Source organism: Colossoma macropomum, unplaced genomic scaffold (genome assembly GCF_904425465.1).
Source record: "Colossoma macropomum unplaced genomic scaffold, Colossoma_macropomum, whole genome shotgun sequence".
Classification (NCBI taxonomy): Eukaryota; Metazoa; Chordata; class Actinopteri; order Characiformes; family Serrasalmidae; genus Colossoma; species Colossoma macropomum.
The window spans coordinates 33,543,017-33,568,006 of record NW_023494807.1 but is presented as its reverse complement, the minus strand read 5'-3'; the positions used below and the strand labels follow the sequence as shown (position 1 = coordinate 33,568,006).

General features: G+C 39.8%; 1 protein-coding gene across 1 annotated transcript; it reads right to left on the bottom strand.

The window, feature by feature from the left end:
• Positions 1–1,877: 1,877 nt before the first annotated feature.
• On the bottom strand, positions 1,878–24,241 carry LOC118797047 (noelin-3-like). Its single transcript, XM_036556262.1, has 6 exons — positions 24,141–24,241; positions 11,695–11,838; positions 7,083–7,238; positions 4,549–4,768; positions 2,773–2,879; positions 1,878–2,672 (listed from the first exon to the last, which is right to left on the bottom strand). The coding sequence occupies exons 1-6, from the start codon at positions 24,201–24,203 to the stop codon at positions 1,995–1,997; spliced, it is 1,368 nt and encodes a 455-aa protein (XP_036412155.1). The 5' UTR covers positions 24,204–24,241; the 3' UTR covers positions 1,878–1,994.
• Between the last annotated feature and the right edge of the window lie 749 nt (positions 24,242–24,990).

Here is a 24,990-nt window from a genome sequence, read left to right as displayed (position 1 = left end):
GCGGGGCTGTTTTTCAGGGTTTGGGCTCTCAGTTCCAGTGAAGGGTGATGTTGATGCTGCAGCACAAAGACATTTTACACAGTTATCTGCTTCCAGCTTTGTGTCAGCAGTTTGGGGAAGAGCCTTTCCTGTTCCAGCATGACTGAGCCCCTGAGCACAAAGCAGCTCCATAAAGACATGGAGTGACCAGTTTGGTGTGGAGGAACTCCAGTGGCCTGAACAGAGCCCTGACCTCAACCCCACTGAACACCTTTGGGATGGACTGGAACAGAGATTGTGAGCCAGACCCTCTCGTCCAACATCAGTGTCTGACCTCTCAAATGCTCTTTTGGCTGAATGGGCTCAAATTCCCACAGACTCTCCAAAATCTTGTAGAAGCTTCCCAGAAGAGTGGAAGCTGTTAGAGCTGCAAAGGGGGACCAGATCCATACTGATGCCTATGGTTTTGGAATGGGACGTCCAACAAGCTCATATAGGTTTGATGATCAGGTGTCCACATACTTTTGGCCATATAGTGTCACGTTAAGCACAAGTTTATCTCCCAAACAATTCAGAATGACCCTGTGACTCAAATAAGGCATTTTCATCTCCAAGGACACTGCTGAGAGAAACTCTGTAAACAAACTGGACCGGTCCATTCACGATTATCTTCTGATGTAAATATACAGCCACTGATGGAAATATAAACATCACTGAAAGGCAGCAGATGATACAGCACTGTGAAATTATGTTTCCACCACTTTGAACTGAAGCCTCTCAGATGAACAGGGAAATGTTTTCCAGATTAATCCAGTCACCTTGGGTTATCAGTACTAGACAATGTTGGTCAAGCTGTCCAGAAAACAACACTGTGGGCCCAAAACTGCTTTGAGTGGTGGTCCTCAACCAGCTCAGTTCCTGGAGAGCTTCAGTCCAGCTCAGTTCAGTGGTTTTCCTGCTCAAACACATCTGATTCAACTTAGCAGTTAGTTTATGGTCTTCCTAAACTGGTAGAGTTGGAAAACTGTCAGATTGAAACATTTGGGTTGTGACTAGAAACCAGTAAATCTCTCACGGGAACAAAACTCACTACTGTTCACAAGTTTGGAATCACTGTTCAAGTTTGGAATTCATATTATTAAGAATATTAAACTAATTTAGTAGCACAGAGATGTGTAAAATGATCATAAACTGCTCATCATACATAACTTCACAGGTTTCAGATAATCAGTAGGACTCTAGGAGGCTATAAATTAAAATAAGGAAGAGTTAGATGTGCTCAGATCGAAGAACAGAGCTGTAGAAGATTCTAACATGACAGAGAAAAGTGTAGAGAATTAAGTTATAATAAATTAATATCCACAACTCACTGTTTCTTTGCGATATACTGATATGTGATAGATTATTCTTTGCCTGTTTGGATTTGTTTGACGGTTGTGTTTTTGTGTTGTGTGACTCTCTTTGACCTGGACTGTGTTTCATGACTTCACTCTTAAAAAAGACGGTTCTTCAAGGGTTCTTTAGTAAAGAAAACACTTCTATATAGAACCATGAACACTCAAAGACTAAACAGTTCTTGTTATCGTGAAAGAGCTCTTCAGACTGATGGAAAATGTGCTGTACATGGTTCTACATAGAATCTTTTTGAAATGCTTCTGTTAATATCACCAAAAATGGTTATTCTATTGTAACAAGCTTGACATTATAACAGTAGAAGAACCCTTTTCCATTTAGAACCCTCCACAGCACATTCTCCATCAATCTGTGGAACTCTTTCACAATGCAGAGAACCTTCTAATCATGCAGAGTGTTCTTTGAGTGTTCATGGTTCCATATAGGACCATTTCTTTACTACAGAACCCTTGAAGAACCATCTTTGAGTGTCCTGTTGAGGTTTTGTGGACCATGTTGATAAATACAAGCTTCATTAATAAACCCGAGCTTCGTGTTTGCCTGTTTCAGGTGTAACCGAACAAGAAAATCGCCAAACTGGCAACTCTGGAAAACAGTATCTCTCAAGAATCATCATCCGTTTTGATAACGTGGAACAGCGTGACGTTGAACAGCACTTGGTGGCCGTTGTTCCAGCCGTACAGCGCGCGTTCCCTCGCGTTGTAGTCCAGCATGGACATGTGAAAGTACTGGTTGTGGATGGGGATGTCCGTGTACTCGTAGCTGGACGTTTTGGTGGAGTAGGAATAGTAGACCTTTGCGCCTGTGAGATGGGAGTTGGTGATGTAAAGTGTGCCGCAGATCATGAAGGACTCTCCGGCGTTTCTTTTAGAGTATTCCGTGTTCCATGTGTTTAGAACCTGTAGGGTTATAGGGTCCAGCTGACTGATCACGATGTTTCCAGCGTTCTGATTGGTTGCGTAGACCGCCCAAAGCCCCAGCTCGTCCGCCATCAGGTCAATGTCGGAAAATCCGCCCCAGGTGTACGGATAAACGTTGTGGAAGCCAGCAGCCTCCAGAGCACGCTGGGTCATCACACGTCCACTCTCAAAGCTGTACCTAACAATGATGTTGCTCTGGTATTTGTTGTAGTACAGGGAGCCGTTGTACACGACGTGGTTTGTGCCCGCCCAGTGAAACGGCAAATTATAGGTTCTGGACTCGACCCCAGCGACGAAGTCGCTCACTGACTTGTACTCACGGACTATCTTGTTGTTGGTGTAGCTGTCCATGTACCAAACCTGCAACACATCATTCGTCAAACGGTTACTTTATCCACAAAGCGAGATTTAAAGCTTTATGTTGATGCAGTATTAGCTGTGTACAGATCTCACTGCCCACCTTATTGTTTTGAGGAGACGCCTGCGGGTCAGTCATCCACGCTCCAAACCTGGTTCCTGACGTCTTTATGGTGTCAGGGCCACTGATTTTCATTAGCTTGCCACAAGCTGGCATGGCAGAGATTTTTAATGTTAGATATTTCTTAAAAAACAGACAATCAGCAATCAGAGAAATGACGACTCACACAGACACGTATTTAAAATAAACAAGATATCAGATCATAACTGCATTTTCACAGAGGATCAATACCCTCAACACTCGCTTCTGTCCTGATAAAGGATCATCTGATCAGATTTAAAATGAAGAGACTGGAACACAAATTCATTTCTAAAGGTATCAGACAGTGAAGAGCATCAGACAGGATTCTGGACATTTTCATACATTTTGATAAACACATTTACATTCATTTATTTTCTGTGTGTAATATTTCCACATACGTTTTTGAATTAATGCATTTTAAAATATATTTTTATAATATGGCAAAATATTCTGAAATATATTTTAGTGCTTGAATGTATTTCAGCATCGACTGCAATGTGTTTGAAATGTATTTCAAATATACAAAAACACATGTTCAGATATTTTTTTTTTTCCAGTTGTGTGTTTAGATACAGTTTGGCCTTTCAGTACACAGTCAGTGGCACTCAACCAGAATTATTCACTACTGAAAACCAATATCAATTATTTGTGCTGATTCAGATTTTGTTATTCTGCCTCTACAACATGCTATTCCAATTGAGAAGCAATAGAAATACTTAACTGTAGATTTTACTAAATTTGTTTTCAGTTATGAGGCGTCTATGTGTCGTTACATCAGATCAATGAAAATCACAGCACTAGAGCAAAATGATATCACTGTATCCTGACTCCTACACTGGGGGTCTGCAGTGGTATCGAGAACTTGGTTAACTGTTCTAGGTGGCAGTGTTCGTAATCTGAAGTCACTATTCAGGTATTCATTACGTAAGCCTGTATATTATATTATATTATATTATATTATATTATATTATTATATTGCTGTCTTTGGAATAAAACCTTTAATTTTGACATAATTTGAAAATGCCTACTGTTCTTTACACTGTGTGTAAATTTCATTATGAATGGACCAAAAGAAACGGCCCATAATTACTTGGAAAAAAGTTTAATTCCATTGATTTACATTAAAATTAAACTATATTTTTCCTTCACTTGTAAAAGTTACCATATTGGAGATATGAGGTTTTGTTCCGACAGCAACGATATACATATAAGTATGTATATTATATTACATATATTATATTTTATCACTACTATGAAACACTGAGTGCCTGGCGGGATTTTCTGCGGCATTTTGAATAATAATAATAAGTTCATTTTATATAGCACCTTTCTCAAACCCAAGAACGCCGACAAATCATGTTTTCAGATGTAATCCTCTGTGTGCTGATAAACTTTTGTGCTTTGCTAATTTTGGCCAAAGATTTTTTGTTTCCTGCAGTTTACAGGATGTGTGCTTGTTAACTCTCACAGATACTTAATAATACTAATATCAACATTGTCAAAATGCAAATCCCATCTTAACACATTAAGAATTAAATTAGTTTTCAGCAAAGATGTTCTTTTGCCATTCGTTCTGTTCATTTTTACAGCTAAACTCCAAAGGAGCTCCTGAGAGCCATAAACCCATAAAACCCTCAGTGTTCTTGTAGATGCCTGTTTAATTTGAAATTAGTCTGAAAAGTCAGGTGGCTCGACCAGTAAGTCAATGGATGGTGAAAGCTTTAGTCTGGTACTCACTGAGTCTGCTCATACAGTTCCTCAGTCGTCCCTCCAGACTGGCCACCCTGTGCTGAAGTTCTTCGTAATCGTATGCTCCGATTTCCTCCTGGATGCCCAGCAGCACCATCGACAGGTTCCTCACCTCCTCCTTAAACTGAGAGATGAGCCTGGCGTCTGTTTTATACTGTTCCAGCACGGGAATCAGGGGCTGCAGATCGGCCATCTTACCCTTCATCTCCTGAGGAGGAGGAGATGTTGAGAATCACTCATTCAGCAGTCAAATTTATCTCATTTTCCCACTTAACTCAAATGTATTTGGTCAGCCAAGTCGTGTTTGGTGTCTGAAGTTTGCTTCTTCAGTTTTAACACTGTAGCTAACAAGTAAAGGAAGCTTATACCCCACCAATTAGCAGAGTGCTAACTGCATGGCTACATCACTGTGTGGAGGTGTTCAGTGTCTCTAATAGACCTTAATATGTGGTTTGTGATACTGTATGACTCACTGTTATCTACAAACATGGACTAAAGTACATTAGCACAGCTAAACACAGTAGCAGCATCTTGAAGCCTAATTTTGTCTGTGCATTTTTATAGTAGATAAAGGCTTCACAGTGGCACGATATTGATTTTTTCAGACACCTGATCAGCTGGAAAAGAGAAAAAAACAGCCAGTAGAGCTACATTTTAAACAATATCAAAATCAAAAACTGTGAACACAGTGATTTACGTTCAGTATTTGTCACTAAATCCAGTTGAACTGACTAATTTTGTTCTCTTTATAATGAAATGCAGCTGGTCAGTGTCTACAAGCACTGATGATGAACACCATATGATCAGAAAAACATATTATACAACCCCATTTCCAAAAAAGTTGGGATGCTGTGCAAAATGTAAATAAAAATAGGATGCAATGATGTGCAAATCATTTAAACCCTATGTTTAATTCAAAATAGTACAAAGACAATAAATCAAATGTTGAAACTGAGAAATTTTATTGTTTTTTGAAAAATATTTGCCCATTTTGAATTTGATGCCAACAACATGTTCCAAAAAAGTTGGACGGGGGCCTGTTTACCCCTGGGTTTCATCACCTCTTCTTTAACAACACTCTGTAAGTGTTTGGGAACTGAGGAGACACTGCTGTAGTTTAGAAAGTGAAATGTTTTCCTGTTCTTGTTTGATACAGGATTTCAGCTGCTCATCAGTTCAGGGTCTCCTTTGTCATATTTTTCATTTCATAATGCGCCAAATGTTATCAGTGGTGACAGGTCTGGACAACAGGCAGGTCAGTTTAGCACCCGGACTCTTTTACTACAGAGCAATGCTGCTGTAATACATGCAGAATGTGGTTTTACATCGTCTTGCTGAAATAATCAAAAAAGACGTCGTCTGGATGGCAGCATATGTTGCCAAAACATGTATATATCGTTCAGCATTAATGGTGCATTCACAGATGTGCAGGTCACCCATACCATTTGGACTAATGCCCCCTACACCATCATGAATGTTGTCTTTTGAACTGGGCCTTTAGCCCAGAGGACACAGTGTCCATAATTTCCGAAAAGAATTTCAAATGTTGATTCGTCGGACCTCAGGACACTTTTCCACTTCTCCTCAGTCTGTTTTAAATGAGCTCGGGCCCAGAGAAGGTGGCAGCGTTTCTGAATCCTGTTTATATATGATTTCTTCTTTACATTTTAGAGTTTTAACTTGCATTTGTGGATGCAGTGATGAACTGTTTTCACAGACAGTGGTTTTCAGAAGTGTTTCTGAGCTCATGCAGTGATTTACACTACAGAATCATGTCTGTTTTTAATGCAGTGCCACCTGAGGCCCAAAGAGAGGCCCTTGTCCCTTGCATACAGAGATTTCTCTGGATTCTCTGAATCTTTTAATGCTATTATGTAGATTATGAGTTCTTTGCTATTTTACGTTAAGAAACGTTATTCCTGAATTGTTGCACTATTTGATGGTGCAGTCTTTCACAGAGTGGTGAACTTCTCCTCATCTTTACCTCTGAAAGACTCCGCCTCTTTTTTATACCCAATCATGTTACTGACCTGTGGCCAATCAACCACCAGGTGTTTTTTTGGCATTACGCAACTTTACCAGCCTTTTGATTCCCTGTCCCAACTTTTTTGGAACGTGTTGTTGGCATCAGAGTCTAACTTTTTTGGAAACAGAGTTGTAATTTATTTTGACATAAATTATCACTATAACAACATATATTGCCATACTGCCCAGCCGTAATAGTGGACAGATAAAGGGTTTATATGGTATAATTACATAACGAGTGTAGATTATTATTATTATTACTAAGGAAAAACACTGGAAAAAGATAAATATGAAAAAATGTGATCTGCACTGTGCAGCTTGTGATAAACAGCATCAGTTATCTCACAAAATTGAATTTGCACACATTACACCAACATATGCTGTATAAAATAATACAAAAATAAAAAAAGAATAACTCAACTCCTATCACAGATGCTTCAGCCTTTTACAGCCATTTAAGTCTGTTCTCTTCTCAGAGTCTTTTAATGGAAGCGCACCTGAAAGTTTTTCGTCAGTAGCGTTCTCCGGTTGGACTCTATTTGCCTGAGCTTTGATCGCAGTCCTTTTATCTGGCTCTCCATTTTCATGACGTACTGGAAGTCCCTCTGAGTCCGCAGGTTCAGAACTTCTATGGACTGAGACATGTTCTGAATCTTAAAGAGAGGAAAACAGCGCTAAGTAATTCAGCCTTCAGTGAAATTAACATTAGCAGCGTCTCCTGTAAAACCTGCTGCTGTTTAACAGGTGCTGGAAAAAAGCTTTTACAGATACTGTAAGCAAACGAGGGGATGCACAGACTATCTGAATAGTCAACTATTAAAGTGGAATTCCACCAATTTTTCAAAATTACTGAATAAAGTCCCTGCAATGTAAACAGAGTCATTCAGAGTGGTTTGGTGTGAAATGGTTCAGATGTCTTTACAGTGGTGGTGATAGGAACCAGGGGTCGTCATGACTACAACACAAATATAGACATTTTATTTACTATCCAGAACCACCAGTGAACCTACACGAGTCTTCTGAGTTTATATGGAATGTTGATGATGGAAAATAGTGGAAAATCTGAAATAATAAGTTTTCTTTGGGGACTATTTTACCTCACAGCGCCCTGCATGTATCCCTCCACCATGAATGGAGTTTAAGTTCTCTAAACTATCATAAACAGTGTCTCAGTCATCAGGCAGTGAATTCATAACCATTTACTGTAGGAACTTTCTGTGAGGGAGCTTTTAGAGGTGGACGTCTGGTTCCTATCACCACCACTGTGAACAGTTCTGACTCTGTAAGTTTATCTAGAACAGAGCGTTTCACACCAAACCACTCTGAACAACTCTGATTACATCTTAACCACTTAATTAGGCATGAATTTTGAAAAATCAGCAGAGGTCCCCTTTAAATCCAGCAGACAGTTAGTAGAGGATGGTGCCTGAGTTTAGTAATAAAAATACAGCTACAGAAAAAACAGTGAACAGAAAGAGGAGAGAACAGAAATCTGTTATTCTCCTAAACAAAACAACTTTTACTTTGTTAGAGTGGAAATACTGTAACCACTCTGCAATACAGTCTCATAAACCCGACCAAACTCACCAGACTAAACAAAATCAATAAATAAGCTTTAAAAAATTAGACAGCATTTTTCAGTTAAGTGACTGAATCTCACAGGTGTGCAGAGATTTTTACTGTAACAATATCAACCAGCCGTGTACTTTTTCAAATAATTAGTTGAATAGTAAAATCAACATGCAACATCATGCAGCCCTCAGTTTATCAGCCCAAATACACCGCAGGCCAAAATGATAGAGGGTTAATTTAATTTGAGGTTATATTTGGGTCACTGGCGTGTCCAAGTCTATTATCTCCCCCCAAAATAATTTAATAAATATATGATATATATCAAAATATTCAACACCGCCTCTTTTACGTGAAACAATTTTCAGTGCATCCATATAAAATTCATTTTAGTTTCTGTTTGCCTCCAAAAGTCTAAAAATGTCAGGTGATGCAAGCGTCCAACCAGATATGTTGATTAAATAAACCACCTAAAAGGTAGTTTAGTTACAAAAAACTCTAAATAAGATTGTTTGTCACAATTTTATGTTTGAAAACTTTAAATTAGCATGCTGTAAAATAAGGCTACTTTAAAACTGCTCAACTCACGGAAAAACTTTTATCTGCAAGTTCTTACTTCCTCAAATATCAAGCAGCACGTCCAAACATAAAGGACTTTTATTTCGACATGCTTTTGCAAAAGAAGGACCAGTGTATTGCATCATAAAGAAAACCCCAAGTGACCTTCATGGCGCAATACCAAGGTCACATATTTAGTTAAAACGTGATGTTTGAGTCGTGATTAGAATGGTTCTATTGACCATGTCAGATGTTCTAACCTCAGGAGAACCATGAAAATGTAGAATTATTATAATAATGTTTATTTATTTGAAGAAAAGGTGAATATAAACTCAAGTACAGGAGTCTAAAAAGATGTCTGTTTGATTTGAAATTAGTCTGAAAAGTCAGGCGGCGCAGCCAATCAGTCAGATGGAGCAACCAGACCAGCACAGTTTAATAACTGAAACAGGCAATTTTTAATTGTTGAGCAATATTTATGGGAAAAGCCTTATTTACTCTCCGTGTTGATAACAGAGCCTTACAGTGAGCAGCTTTTAATTCTTTACCTATTCCTAATGTAACACCTGACTGAGCTGATGAACCTTCAGGAGCTTCTGAATGGAGGAATCAGGTGGATCTAAACAGAGCTACAATGAAACTCAGCAGGAGATAAACAATCAATTCAGCTCTAAACGCGTGGGGACAGTGTGTGAAACGCCAATAAAACAGAAATCAGTGATCAGTAAATTCTAAACTGCCCTTGGAGGAGAACAGTGCTCCACTATCATGTTGCGGTGGTAGTGTGGGGGAGCAGTGGACGAGGCAGGTCCTGAGACGGCCTGGGTCAGCCCCTCAGGCTTGTTTGTACAGTTACATCATCTTTATGCTTATTCAGAATCAGCTTCTAAAAGCCCCGTGGCAAGTTTTGGAGAGGAACACAGAATCAGGACAAACCCTTTCAAAACAAATATCGTTCCACTGTGTACCACATTAAAACAAGAGCATATTTGTGGTGAAAATTAGGGAAAAGCATTTTGTACGACATTATTGAAAAATATTGAAATAATACCCCCCCACCCCCAACAGAAAGGCCAAGGCTGGGCACGTCGGGTGGAGGCTAACAGAGACAGAGAGTGTTTTCACATGTAGCTCTTTTTAGATGAACCAAAGTTCTGTTAATGTGACACTGAAAGTGAACCAACTACAAATGACTCAGTGCTTTTTGTGTCCACAGTGTTAGTGAACTACGAAGAGGACTCAGATCTCAGACCACAGCTCCATTAGAACTCAGACTCCTTTCACACTCACGGTGGGCGCAGAGCTCGCAAAGTGGGCAGCATCCTCTGATAAAACTGACCTTTCGGGTGCTGAGTGGAACTACAGACACGCTTGCTGCTCTCCTATTGGCCAGAAAGCACATTGCACAAAATTGGAAAAAGCTCCACTGGGCGGAAATCCAAGTCTGCAGTGTAAATCATTTGTTTAAAAGAGCAACAATGAATTTTCATTCATTCAAAGTTCAGGTTAACTTTGTTTGTTGTGCTCAGAGACTCCACACTGAGCGTCTCGTCCAGTGTGCGGTAGCCTTCAGACGGCTGCAGTAGTCTTTCTGTTTCCTTCATTGACTAAACGAATAAGAACCTCTGACCAAACCTCTGATCCTTTGTCCCCAGAGCCATAAGGCTCTTCAACTCTGCCCAGTGGGGCCGGGAGAGACGAGAGAAGAGGGAAGAGGAGAGATGAGGACAGAGTGTACTTTATCTATCTGCACATATGGACATCTTACTGTACATACTGCACTTCTGCACATCTTATCACACATCTGGCACACCTGGACTCTTTATTTCAGTACCAATATCTGCACATATTTATTCAGTATTGACATTCTATGCTGCTCCCTGTGCCTCCTTGTACAGTCTTTACTGCACTGCCTTTTATCTCAGGATGGATCTTATTGCATATTTTTGTATATTCCTAGTTGTATATATGACTTTTTTTGTATATATTCTTCTTTTTATATTGTATCGCCCTTATTATTATAACTGTCCTGTGTTGTGTGACTCATACTGCCTGCTAAACTTCCTTCAGGATCAATAAAGTATCTATCTATCTATCTATCTATCTGTCTGTCTGTCTGTCTGTCTGTCTGTCTGTCTATCCATCCATCCATCCATCCATCTCTCAAAATGTAAGATGCAGCTCTACACTGCCCTCTGGTGGAAGACAGAGTTCAGACATCTCATGGTTCTTCAATTTGAGAAAGCTAAGCGTTAGAGAGAAAGTAATTTGCAGATAAAAAATATTAATTTACTGTTCGAAACAGTGAGTGTTTTTAACAGCCCAGCAGAGCAGAGTAGATTCCTGATTCAACAGAGATGAACAAACAGACATACAGAAATATAAAGCTGGGTCATAGAGTGAGAGTACGAGACTGTGCAAACCGTCATCAAAGCAAAAGGTGGCTACTTTGAAGAGTCTACAGCATAAAACGTATTCTGGGTTGTTTAACACTATTTTGTTTACTACATAATTCCATATGTGTTCATTCATAATCTTGATGTCTTCAATAATAAAACCACTGAATGAGAAGACTTGTCCAAACTTTTGACTGGTATATATATATACATATATATATATATATATATATATATATATATATATACATATATATACTTAGTAAAAATTATAATAATGAACAGGAAACATAACAGAAAAAATCAGCTCTAATCTTATTATCATCTGTCTGTAAAGAACTCTAAACTGCCACTGGTATGAAAAGTGCTCTATAAATAAATTTTTTATTATTATTATTATTATTATTATTATTATTACCATTAAAATTAGTAGTAAAGTCTACACTTCAATAGGTCTATTTTATCTCTTTTAATTTTTTTATTTTCAGTTTTCGGCAGCCAAAATTCCAGCCCTAACCATCACTAACAGACTGATCTGTATCTAATCTCTCAGTCTAACTGAGACTGTGGACGGTTACACACAGACCTTCTCCAGGAGCTGTCGGAGTTGCCTGCTCTTCGCGTCTCTGGAGCACAGGCTCTGTTCTGGAGCGACGACGGTGCAGACGCAGCGGCCATCGGCATCCTGAGCTGAACTGTACACCTGCCAGCCCTCCTTCAGCCAGATGCTCTACACAAACACACAGAACATTCAGGTCAGAAAAACACCTGTGCAGGCTTAGTTTATCAGAAAGCAGCTCTGAGCTGATGTTTTCTGTGTTTATCTTCTCAGTTTCATGTTCATCAGAGGATCTTCTTGCTGTGAAGAAGGTCTTTTGGCCCAAAGCTGATGAGTGACATCACAAAAAGGGGATTTACACACACACACACACACACACACACACACACACACACACACACACACACACACACACATCCCATTCAGCCTATCATACTTAGGCCCCATCTATTCAGCCTACAGCAGTTTAGCTCCACCCATTCAGCCTACAGCAGTTTAGCCCCACCATTCAGCTACAGCAGTTTAGCCCCACCCATCCAGCCTACAGCAGTTTAGCCCCACCCATTCAGCTACAGCAGTTTAGCCCCACCATTCAGCTACAGCAGTTTAGCCCCACCCATTCAGCCTACAGCAGTTTAGCCCCGCCCATGTACATTGAAGTTATAAGGAGTGTTTCAGGCCTGACTGCTTTTTGAATGATGCACAATACAGATCACCCAATAAGAACAGAGCTCATTCACATATGTACAACAGCATGTACAATAAGAGTAACACAATATGGTCTAATATTAAAAAGCCAACCTTAAACACTGAGCTTTGGGCCCCTCAGATAACACAGCTGTGTAAATTGGACTCAAAGGCTTTCTGAGCTGCTGTGTGAAATGACTGTGTGGGTGAGACACCAGGATGGAAATGCAGATCAAATTTTAGTGTATTTTTGTGGGGGGATTCAGAGAGAGAGTCATTACCACGGTCTTTTTGATCTACGCCAACAGCCTTCATATTATTCAAAGCCACAGAAGTTCCTTAAACTTTACTCCTCAGCTACCATGACAGAAACCAATTTATTCTCTCGATTCCTCACAAAGCCTTTTCTCCAGCAGTAAATATGCAGCGCTGTAAAGAGAGCTTACCCCACAATAAAGAGAGAGATTTTATGCTCGAGTTTAATGACCTGCTTTAAATCCTCCCACTTCTACAGAGCACTTTCCTCATCTGAATACTCACTGAATACTCTCAAACACTGTGCTCTTTCACATCAAAACAACCACCACACACAACAGGAGGCCAGGGAACATTCAAGAGATATGTGTGTGTCTACTGTAGATAGTTTCATCTTTAGGCATCTCCTGGCTCCGCCCACAATCAATTGTGAGGTTGGACAAGCTGTACGCTAGTAAAATCATATTCAACCTAATGAGAAACTGTAGAACAGACTCGGTTTATATCACAATACCTACATTTAGAGTCAGTTATTCATTCAGCCTAATGAGAAACTATAATTTTGTTGGTAATAAAGTCACTTAAAACAAGTAATAGAAATTTTAGAATAGAAATTTTAGTAATAGAAGTTTAGAAATGAGTTAAATAGTCTTAAAATAAGCTTACAACAATCTCAACAGGAGAAATATTAAATTTATTGACTAGATTTAAGATCTTTTTACTTAAGAAAATATGATTTTTTGCAGTGTGTGTGCTGGGCCTTCATTTTGCCCTCTGTTTTGAAATCTTAAAAGGCTGTAAAAAGTCCTGTAGTTTCCTGGAAATAATAATAAAACACAGAAACACTGAACAATTTATTATTCATCATAGCGTTTCTTTATCATTTAAATTGCGATTTTGGCGTAGTTTAAATTTCCATGTTCTGAGGGGACGAATTCCTCAGCGCTGCTCGTCACTCTTCACTCCGATCTGATATAAAACCAATACTGATTAAGGCCTTTACAGACTCTGTTTCCACTGATGACTCCTCTCTCTGTCTTTACACTCCGGCTTGAATATGAAGTTTTGAGCTACAAGTTGAATCAACTAAATCTGTTCATCTGTAGAAGAATAGAGCTGCTGTTATTGTAGCTTTGAACAGACTCTGCCAATTCCACCAGAAAAGGGTTTTTAAATGAGGTTCTGATTTTCTGAGATTAATATTCAAAATAACCCAGAAGAAAGAGTTTCTGTGGAAATTACTGGAGCTGCAGACCCTTTTAGAAAAACAGGAGACATAAATGTGGAAAATCAAATCCCCCCATTTCCCTCCTCTCACCTTAAACGGAGCTGCACAGCCAAAACAGGCTTTATGTCCGAATTTCGCTTCTTTAGTTATAGCTTTGGAGCTACGAGGCTAATGTAGCTAACAAGTAATGGAAGATTATACCCACCAATTAGCATGATGCTAACCGCATGACTACATCATTACACACTCACCTCTGACCGTGTGGAGTTTTTCAGTCATTTCTGGTCTGAATTCAGTCTGAACCGTATAATTTATGAGCAAAAGATTTCAAGGATTTATCAGTTATGTACAAAATAGTTTTATCCATTTTTACTTAACAGTGCGCTCTTAAGGAGGTTCTCCTTTTCAGTCTCGGTTCCTCCCTGTGGTTCTTCCTCATACACTTAGGGGGTTCTTCTTTTGAGTCTTTGTTTCAGAGGTTCTTCCTCATGCTCTTGAAAAGTTTCTCCTTTTGAGTCTTGGTTCCTCTCAGTGGTTCCTCCAAATAATCTTAGGGAGTTCTTTTGAGTCTTGGTTCCTCTCAGTGGTTCCTCCAAATAATCTTAGGGAGTTCTTTTGAGTCTTGGTTCCTCTCAGTGGTTCCTCCAAATAATCTTAGGGAGTTCCTTTGAGTCTTGGTTCCTCTCAGTGGTTCCTCCAAATAATCTTAGGGAGTTCTTTTGAGTCTTGGTTCCTCTCAGTGGTTCCTCCAAATAATCTTAGGGAGTTCTTTTGAGTCTTGGTTCCTCTCAGTGGTTCCTCCAAATAATCTTAGGGAGTTCTTTTGAGTCTTGGTTCCTCTCAGTGGTTCCTCCAAATAATCTTAGGGAGTTCTTTTGAGTCTTGGTTCCTCTCAGTGGTTCCTCCAAATAATCTTAGGGAGTTCCTTTGAGTCTTGGTTCCTCTCAGTGTTTTTTTGTCTTCATACTCTTGAAGAGTTTCTTCTTTTGAGTCTTGGTTCCTCTCCGTGGTTCTTCCTCATGGTGTTAGGGCAGGGGTGTCCAATCTTACCCACAAAGGGCTGGTTTGGCTGCAGGTTGTTACTCCAACAAAGCAGGAGGTCACCTGATGAATAAAGACCAACTGATTAAACAGCTGGAGTCAGTTGTACACACCTGCAGCCACACCCCTGCCTTAGGGAGCATATTTTAATGTAGCCCCCCTCGTGATGCTCATTAAGGGGCTGCCCCTGCGTTCCTGATCACTGCTGTGGGAGAATGTCAGCTGTAGAAAACACTATAAAAATAAAACTGAACAGCAAATGAAACTGAGTGATGTTTGTGGACCTTCCAGATATGAGCTGTATAAAGGGGTAAATTGAGAATCTGGCAGCGTTTTGAGGAAATTCTCTTTCTGTCTAATAAATCCAAACCCACTGCTTTTTAAACACAACCTTATTATAAATCACTATCTTCCAGCATCCGTTCAGCACCACCTAAACGCAGCCCTGCATTTCTAATGGGCTGCTGGCGTCTGGGGGCGAGAGCTTCTCATAACACAGAGCGCCTGCCAGAGCCAGACTTTCACAAAGAAATTGGTTTGTTCTCAATCCAAAAGTTTAAAATCAACCGTCTCCATGTGTTCATATCGTTTTTACCTCCAACAGCTTTCTGGAATGTGTCGTTTTGAGATTTCTCACAGACATTTGCCTTGTAGGAGAACATACGGAGGAGAGGTCTTCAGCTCTGGATCCTGAATCCAATTTCTGGTCCTGGATTTTGTAATGACTGGTAGCTAATTATGTGATAGAACAGAGGCCTCTTTTCCACCGTGGAGCCACATGGTTCTCAGGGCCGTGCTGTGTCGTTCAACACTGGTGAGTACAGGACAGGTTCTGTTTCTGTAGCTCCAACACCAATCAGTCCTCTTTGCTCTCACTGTGATAAGTTTTATGTCAATATTTGTGATGGCGAAGCACCAGTTAGTTGAATTGAACCCATACTGGGCTGTTTGGATCTCATTAGCTAAGCTAAGCTAAACCCGCTCTTCTCCACTGCAGCGCTACTCGACCCAGGAGAACTAATGTAGCACAGCTGGCTAAACTACTTCCTTTAAAATCAGCTGAATTTTAATGATTTAACTGTTTGCACCCATTTAAACTAACAACTACTTCATTCTAAGTAGGGACTCAGTATGGCGTCAGAGTCGGTACTGCTGAGTACTAGAAACATACTCAGTCTGAAAAATGGTTTTGATGCATTTCTATTACAAAAAATGTAAATGTACCCTCAAAGGCACAACATTGGCTTTAAGGTCCAATTATTGACCTTAAATATGTTTTTCTAAGGGAAAAAAAAATCTTTTCATATCCTAATATTTTTCAACAGATCAATAAAATAAAAGGCCTGAAATCCAGACAGGGTGAGAAACAGAGTCAATACCTGTTGAAAAATATAGTTGCATATGAAAATGGTGTAATTCTGCTCCCTAACTGAAGGTTCTGAAGACGTACTTGTATCTAAAGATTCACTGCAGCTGCTTCATATCATAATAAACCTTCCACTTACAGCTGTAGAGAGCAAACACACATGCTTGGAATCATCTACTCCTGCCCAGTCATTAAAGTGATAGTTCAAAAGTCCAATTTACTCAGTTTCCCTTTTGCACAGGCAAAATTCAGGCTTTACTATGGCTGCTATGTGTTTGACCCACACTTCAGTCCATGCTTATAGATGACAGTGAGTCATACAGAGTCAGAATCCACATAAACAGGTCTATTACAGAGCCTGAACACCTCCACACAGTCTGAGACACTGAGTGTGTTTACATGCACTCAATAATCTCTGCAGCTATCTGATTATTTGAATGGTCATGTAATCAGCTCACTCTGATTTCTTAGATCGGATTACGGTCTAGAAATCCAATTAAGAAATCTGATAAAGAGGCTGGATTTTAGCTCAGTAATCAGATTTCTTAGTGCATATAAATTCGTACTCTGATTTCTTTCGGATTTCTCAGTCAGGGCATGTGTGAAAACAGACGGTGGAACCGGAAATAAGCAGCAGCGTCGCCGTGAGATGAAAACAGCGATGCTGAAACCGACTACATGCTTATAAAGGATTTAAATACTCTTCATCTTCTAGATGATGTACGTTCAATTTCCAGGTAAAGTGCCGCAACGATTGAGTTTTACATCACGTTTTCTGTGAGTTTATTGACTGGTTGTAAAGCAGAAATCTGATTACTGTCTGACTCATGTAGACATGGAGTTTCCCCATTATCTGATCGCTCAAGAGCATGAAAACACACTGAACCAGTTACTGACACAGTCTGATTTACTGCAGTTATCAGATTATTAAATGTAAACGCACTGAACCAGTTACTGACACAATCTGATTTTCTGCAGTTATCAGATTATTAAATGTAAACGCACTGAACCAGTTACTGACACAATCTGATTCTCTGCAGTTATCAGATTATTAAATGTAAACACACTGAACCAGTTACTGACACAATCTGATTTTCTGCAGTTATCAGATTATTAAATGTAAACACGCTGAACCAGTTACTGACACAATCTGATTCTCTGCGGTTATCAGATTATTGAGTGCATGTAAACGCACTCAGTGTGTCTGGTAATTTAGGCATGCAGTTAGCACCATGCTAATTGGTGAAGTATAAAGACTGCATTACTTGTTAGCCACATTAGCCTCATAGCTCCAGCGCTAAAACTTAAACCACAGGTCAAATTTATTGCTGTTTATACAAGTTTATCTGCGAGAGTTACAGAGAGAAAGAGGTAAAACAATCAGAGCATGAACTGAACTGATTCAGTCTGTGACTCTGAAAACCCCAGTGCACACTTTGTGTTTTAAAAGGGGGAAATGAAAGGGGTCTGTATTCTTTCTCATCCATTTTCAGTGGGAAATGAAAGGCTGCCTCCAGGGGACTGCCTTTAAAAAGAACGGAGGGGAAGAAAGCTGGAGTCGCTCTGACACGCTGACTGATGGGTTTCTGACACATGGCCTGTGGCGATTTCGGCTGTAAGATATCTGAGCCTCACGGCCTCTCGGTGCTGTTTCACCAGCTTTGCCAGCTCTGGATCAATGCTGAATAAAAGAGACTCGATTCATATGAGCCCATCAGTCTCACATCAATAAAATATACAGGATCAACACAGTTACTGCCAACAGTGCGTTTACTGAAGGACACTGACTGCACTGAAGTAATCTATATCATTCATGAGGACACGTCTGAGTCAAGTACAGTCCAAGTGAGTAAAGAGTCTCAAGTGTGAAAGAGCAGCTGGAGTTTAGTTTTATTCCCAAATCTGACTTTCATCTCCTGTCATCACTCAGCTGAATGCAAAGTTGTACATGTCTGACTCTCTTTAGGCTGGACGGGATTTTGTAGTTTGTTTAACTTCACAACAGCAGCTACACGTTTGTGGGGCCTGGAGAGGTCCAGGCCAGATGCAGCAGCGGTAACACTTTCTATGAATGTCACATTTGTAAGCATCTATAAACACATTTATAACATGTTATAATACATTCATAAGGCATTATAAACATGGTTATAAATATTCCTAAAAATGAATTACACTGAATTACATTTTATAGCCATGTTTATTATACATTATAAATTGTTAATATAATGCATTATAAGTGGTGTTAATAACATGTTATACTGTCAGTGCCAAAGAAGTCAGTCCTAGCTTGGAGAGCGTAAAGACAAATACAACGTTTATTTACGTCCTGAGATTTCCAATATTATATTTCTCAGCGCTGGTGCTGTTAAAGCTGCATCTTCAGGGCTTCAGTGCTGAATATTCAGATGCTCCAAACAAACCAAGTACCCATCAGCCCCTCCCCTGAACCCCCTCTGACATCACACTGTGGAGTGAAGGCCTGAAGCACTGTCATTGTATTCTAATATCAAATGCTAGAACCCTTCACTCTATAACACTACACTACAGTAAATGTTAATTTCTGCTAGCATTCTATTGGATATGCAGTGTTAAGTTAGTGCCAAGCTAACGGTGGTGTACATTACCTTTCCCACATTGGGTAAAACACTGATGGCAGCTCTAGTTTAAACTCTGACATTTGAAGCCTGTAATGTGCTTTACTGTGAATGTTTTAGTGTTTCAGTAAATCCTTCAGTAAATACTTCAACTTGAAGCCTCACTCTGAACACTGGAGGAGGCTTTAGTACAGTACGCTTCACTTTACTTAGAGCGGACAAATACCACTTATGAGCTCTTATAATTTGTTATGATCAGTACTTATAATGTATTATGTTAACAATTCATAACGCATAATAAGCATGGCTATAATGTGTGATGCATTTTTATAAATATTTATAGCCATGTTTATGATGCCTTATGAATGCATTATAACATGTTATGAATGTGTTTACAGATGCTTACAAACGTGACAGTCATAGAAAGTGTTACCGCAGCAGCGGTAAATGTAGGCTAGTTGTAGGCAAGTTTAGGTTTATGCATTACTAAGTCAGAATGAGCTGCACCATACAAACTAGTTTTAACGTTGAGCTTAGTAGCTACTAAATATATACGCCTCCCTCCCTCAGCAGGTGTACGTGTTGGGGAAACCATCAGAAAACACAGAAAGCACAAAAAAACAAATAAGTGACATTTTCTGGAAGTTTGGGTTTGTAAACATTGTTAAAGTTCAGAGAGACAGCAGGTTTGATTCCTAGTGATGCCACAGCCATTCGTAACTGCGGGTTGTATTACCGAAACTTCCTGTGTTTTTGTTAAGTTAAGATCTGACAGGTCAAGATAAGATTTTACACAATTTTGTATTACAGAATCAAACCTTAACCTACTCCATCAAAGTCGACAATCAGCTGCCATGTTTGTTTGCCTAGCAACCGACCATAAACACACATAGCTGAAACATAAACACGTCATCAAAATAATGTTAAAAATGTGAGTTAAGCTGCTGTTACTGATGTAAAATAGGTCAAAACAGAGCTAAAGTGATAAACTGTAAGTAGTGAATGCTGTGAGAGCGCCCCCTGCTGTTTATCAGAGCATCGCCCCTCCCTATTCCCTCGATTTATTCATCTCTTCTTAAACTCCCCTTTAAAGGCTCTTCATATATCATGATCCTCATATGTTTCATATCTAAATGCTCCGTTATCTTCATCACTACTTTCCAAAACCGCTGCAGCAGCTTCAGCAGCTGTAAACTCTCTGCACGCCATTTCACATGAGTCTCCGATGTGGACTGAATGAAGAATGAAGGGTTTCCGGCGTGATGGTCAGTCTTAGTGATTTCCTGAGTGTCCACTGGTCAGTTTCACACAGAATGTAGAGGGACACACGAATCCACCAGTTCCACACGGTGAGAGGCAGATGACGTGTATCTCAGCCCCTCTTCATAGGCTCATAACTCTGGATGTGAGTCTCGTATGATCTCGTGATAAGATGGAATGGAAAGGGCGACTCTACAGATTCAGGAAGTGTCTGAACTGGATTTCTGAGCTGGATACCAAGAACACAAGTCCATTCTTCTTGTTTTTGGTTAAAAGACATCTACTGTTTTCAGTATAAAACAGGAAATTAACATTAAAAGACAGAAAACAAAAGAGCTTCTTTCTTTAAATGGCTGGATTGAAAGGTTGTGATTTCAGTGTGAATGGGAGGGGTTACACTGCTGTAGGATAAATAGGTCAATATACTGTACATAACTGTGACATTACAAAAACAATTCATTCAAAATGGGCTGTTTTTGTAGTTTAGTTTCGGTATATTGACTCTATGGCCTGGAGAGTGTTTTAACAATGCATACATACTCTTAAAAAGAGTTCTTCAAGGGTTCTTTAGTAAAGACATTAGTTCTACATAGAACCATGAACACCCAAATAACCACTTTCATGCTTATAGAGTTCTTTGCATGATGAGATGGTTGTTCAGATTGATGGAAGATGTGTTGTATGGGGTTCTGTATAGCACCCAAAATGGTTCTGCTATTGTTACAAGCTTGACATTGTAACATTTGGTGCTATATAGAACCATGAACACTCAAAGAACCTTTTGCATGGTTAAAGGGTTCTTTGCATCATAAAGAGGTTCTTCAGATTGATGGAAAATATGCATGAACGTGCTAGAGATGGTTCTATATAGCACCCAAAAAGTTCTTCTATTGTTACAAGCTGGACATCGTAACAATAGAAAATTCATATCTTGTATATAGAACCATATACGACACACTCTCCGTCAATCTGAAGAACCGTTTCACGCTGTAAAGAACCCTCGTTTATAAGATGTGCACTGCATCAAACTCTTATTTCAGGAAAGTGAGGCGAACTCAGTGATGTGGGTCCTTTAACAGTGTGGATAAATGGTCAGTGTGGTCGTATTAGTTAAACTCCCACACGTCCAGCGTTTCTCCTCACAGCCAGAGCGCTGGCACTGTGAGTAACGTCCACCAACACACGCTGATGCAAGTTCGCAGTGGCCATGAGTCATGTGGAGTGAAATATTCACCAAAACAACTGTTATAAACCTCCCTCACACCGCCATGAAAGATGGAACACAAACACAGCCCACGGCCTGCATTACATCAGATAAGGGCTCATTTCACTGATCGCCATGTTTTATTGGTTAAAGAAATCTCTGCAGACGTGATTAGACCTTCAAACCGGAGGAAACCTGAGGCCACACTGTGCACGTTATATTAAACAGCCCATATCATTATTTTTCAATAAGAGTTTGATGTAGCATGTAAACAGTGCTAAAGTTCAGAGAGACAGCAAGTTTGTTCGCTGGTGATGCCACAGCCATCCGTACCCAGGGGCCGTATTACAGAAACCTCATCTCTCTAGTCTTTAGTTCAGATCTGACAGGTCCAGATACGATTTTACACAGATTCATATACAGAAGCAAATCTGATCTTAATGATGGAATTTTGTCTTATCTTACAGCATCTTATCTCCAGTTAGGAAACCTTAACCGACTCGATCAGAGTCGACAATCAGCTGTCGTGTATGTTGCCTAGCAACCGACCCTAAACACACAAGCAGAAACGTAAACAAGCTGTAAAAAGGTCAAACAGAACTAAAGTGTGATAAACTGTGAGTTGTGAATACTGTAAGAGCGCCCCCTGCTGTTTATCAGAGCGTCACCGCTCCCCAGTTTCAGTCTCCATTTCCCGAACGCTTTAGCCGAGCGCGCTAACGTTACTCCTCCTAATAAACAGACACACGTTCAGCTCCGTCTCCTCATTATTCACCACCATCACTGTAATATTTCATCATCAACATTAACACACGAAGGTGATCAGAGGGGCGGTGGAGATCGAGTCTGCAGCGTCTGAGATCTTTAAAACGCAGAGTTAGAAAAGAAAATCATCTCACAGTGAAAGCAGCGTTTTACAGTAGAAATAAATGGAGCTCATTATGCTGGTAGTGAACTATGCTGCTGACTCAGCTGCCTAAAAACCATAGAAACGGACCTTAAACAGAAGTGAGGACCCTGTTGGGGTTCATCCTAAAGTTAGGACAGGATTTAGGAGGTTTAGTCTAGTTAGGATGTTTGTGTGATGCTGTTTTAATGATGAGATTATGAAGGTAGGAACTGTTATAGAGATCGTAGCTGTTCTCTCTCTCTCTGGGTGAGGTGGGTGGTCCTCCTTCTCCTTAGATTACTCAGAGCAATGTTAGCCAACACAGGCATCTGTTAGCTATAACAGAGTTAGCAGTTAGCTTCTCCTTTAAGCATGTTCAGCTGTTCAGTGACACTGTGTCAGGAGGGAGCTTGTGCTAGATTTCACAACAGAGAGATCAAACTAGTGGGAACTGGACAAAAAATTGGGTAGAAAATACAGAAAAATAAATAAATCAGTAAAGTAAGTGGTTCTAGATAGAACCAGGAACACTCAAAGAACCCTTTGTGTGATTAAAAGTGTTCTTTGTTAATGAAAGTGTTCTTCAGACTGATGGAGAACGTACTTTAGATGGTTCTATATAGACTCTTTTTAAAATAGCCCCCAAATGGGTTCCTCGATTGTTACTGTGTCAAGCTTATAACAATAGAAGAACCCTTTTGAGTTCTATATAGAACCATTATCAAAAAGAGTCTATATAGAACCATCTAAAACACATTCATGCACATTTTCCATCAACACAAAGAGGCTTTCATGATACAGAGAACGCTTTAATCACACAAAGGGTTCTTCGGGTGTTGAGGGTTCTATATAGATAAATCATAGTTTTAACTATAATAATAATCCTGACATAAGATGATCAGCTTTGCCAATGACTTTATATTAGAATCACCTCTTTTCGCTGACGTGCATCAACTTAGAGGAGCAGATTTAGGTGTTTCTCTGAATCCACACAGCCAAACAACACACATGCAGCTGTACGGAGTGAAGTCAAAACTCAATCCTGCGCATTCGCTGCAACAAATTCCACATAATACTGCACTGCCTGTACAACACCAATGAATACACTTCTAATTCTAGTGCTGGACTACATTTAACATACTGTATGTGATTTTAGATGCAGGGATTAAGTCAAAACACACTAAATCAACACATAAATCAGTGAATCCAGAGCCTTGTGGCTCTTTTTAAAGTAAACCATTTAACAATCAGCCTGATTTAAAACATTCAATATGAAATCACAGCATCACACAGTCTTAGGCTACACTGTTCATTTGAGTGGTTTATATTATTGTCATATAGTAGATATCATACACATCAGCATGTCTGTTTAGGGCTGGGCAATATGACAATCTATACTGTGTAACCAACTAATTACTTAACAGCGACATGTTTAATTATAAAAAGAGCAAAATTAGTCCAGTTTAACTGGATTTAGTGCCATTTTTTTACAAATATAAATCACTGTGTTGCTTATTTTGATAGTATTTCTAAAATGTGCTGCTTTTTTTCTGCTCCAACTGATCAGATGTCTGAAAAATAAACATTGTGACACATAGGGTATAGTGAAAACAGTATTGCAGTATTATATTTTTGCCATATCGCCCACCTCTATGTTTGCTGTGTTTTGGGCTACATGCAGTAAAACACATGTAGGCTGCTAATACCTGTGCTAAACAGCCCCAATCTGTCTTTAACCCTGCGCTCACTTTCCTCCAGTGCAGTATAAACCTCCTCAAACAGTGAAATAAGTTGGATATTATGATGCAGCTCAACTGAATCACTCCACAGCTTCGTAAACGACTCTGAACTGCCTGCTTTTCTCTGCCACTGATCCAGAAGAACAAGTGTGTTTGCTGTGTTCACCCCTCTCAGCGTGCGGTTTAATGCGTGTTTGGTGATGTACTCACGGCAGAAGGTCGCAGGATGCAGATCAGCAGCAGCAGTTTCAGCACCACGGACAGCGGCAGCATCCTCAGCTATAAACCCCCTCATTCACTGCAACATCTCCTCCTCTCCTCCTCTCCTCCTCCTACCGTCCGCCTGCTCCGAGCACACACACAGACACACGAACACACACGCTCAGGGCAGCCTCACCGGCGTCGCAGCTCCGCCAGCAGCGCAGCGGGAAAGTTTCCAGCAGCACTGATGAAGCTAACAGCACCACACACTCCAAACTGCAGTAGTTAATGGAGCTCTGTAAGTCTGACCAATCAAAACAGAGTACAGATGCCGATAATAGTGGACAGATGCCAAAACCTGCATCTGTACTCCATTAACAATATATGCTGAGTTCCAAATCAGATTGTTTTTAGCAGATAATTGCATTAAAATGTTTAGAATTGTCTGATATATCAGGGAGAGCTTATATCTGTAGTTTGGCTCCAAAACAACACAGATCAGCACTCAAAACAAGGAGGAAGGAGCTTGAAAAGATCTTCAAATGCAGTGATTTGTCTCTGCAGACAAAGATCTGAACTGTTACTATCCATATCATTTTGTACGTAAATTTCATGATGAATGGACTAAAAGAAACGACCCAAAATGACTTGTAAAAAAGTCTGGTTCCATTGACTTACATTAAAAGTAAAGTATGTTTTTTTCTTCTCCTGTAAAGTTACCATTTTGGAGATACGAAGTTTTGTTCAGACAGCAGCGATATGGTAGGGGTGGATGAGAAGAAGTCAAATTTATATCACGGTATTTTATACTATTCAGACGATAATGATATCACGATATTAAATAAATGAAAGAACATTA

Bases quoted from the DNA above. Each gene is read 5' to 3' on its own strand.
- LOC118797047 (XM_036556262.1), bottom strand. From the start codon at position 24,203: ATGCTGCCGCTGTCCGTGGTGCTGAAACTGCTGCTGCTGATCTGCATC. The intron at 7,239-11,694 runs GTCTGTGTGTAA...CCTCTCTTTAAG, and splicing joins TCCGACAGCTCCTGGAGAAG to ATTCAGAACATGTCTCAGTC. The intron at 2,673-2,772 runs GTGGGCAGTGAG...GATGTGTTGCAG, and splicing joins CGTCTCCTCAAAACAATAAG to GTTTGGTACATGGACAGCTA.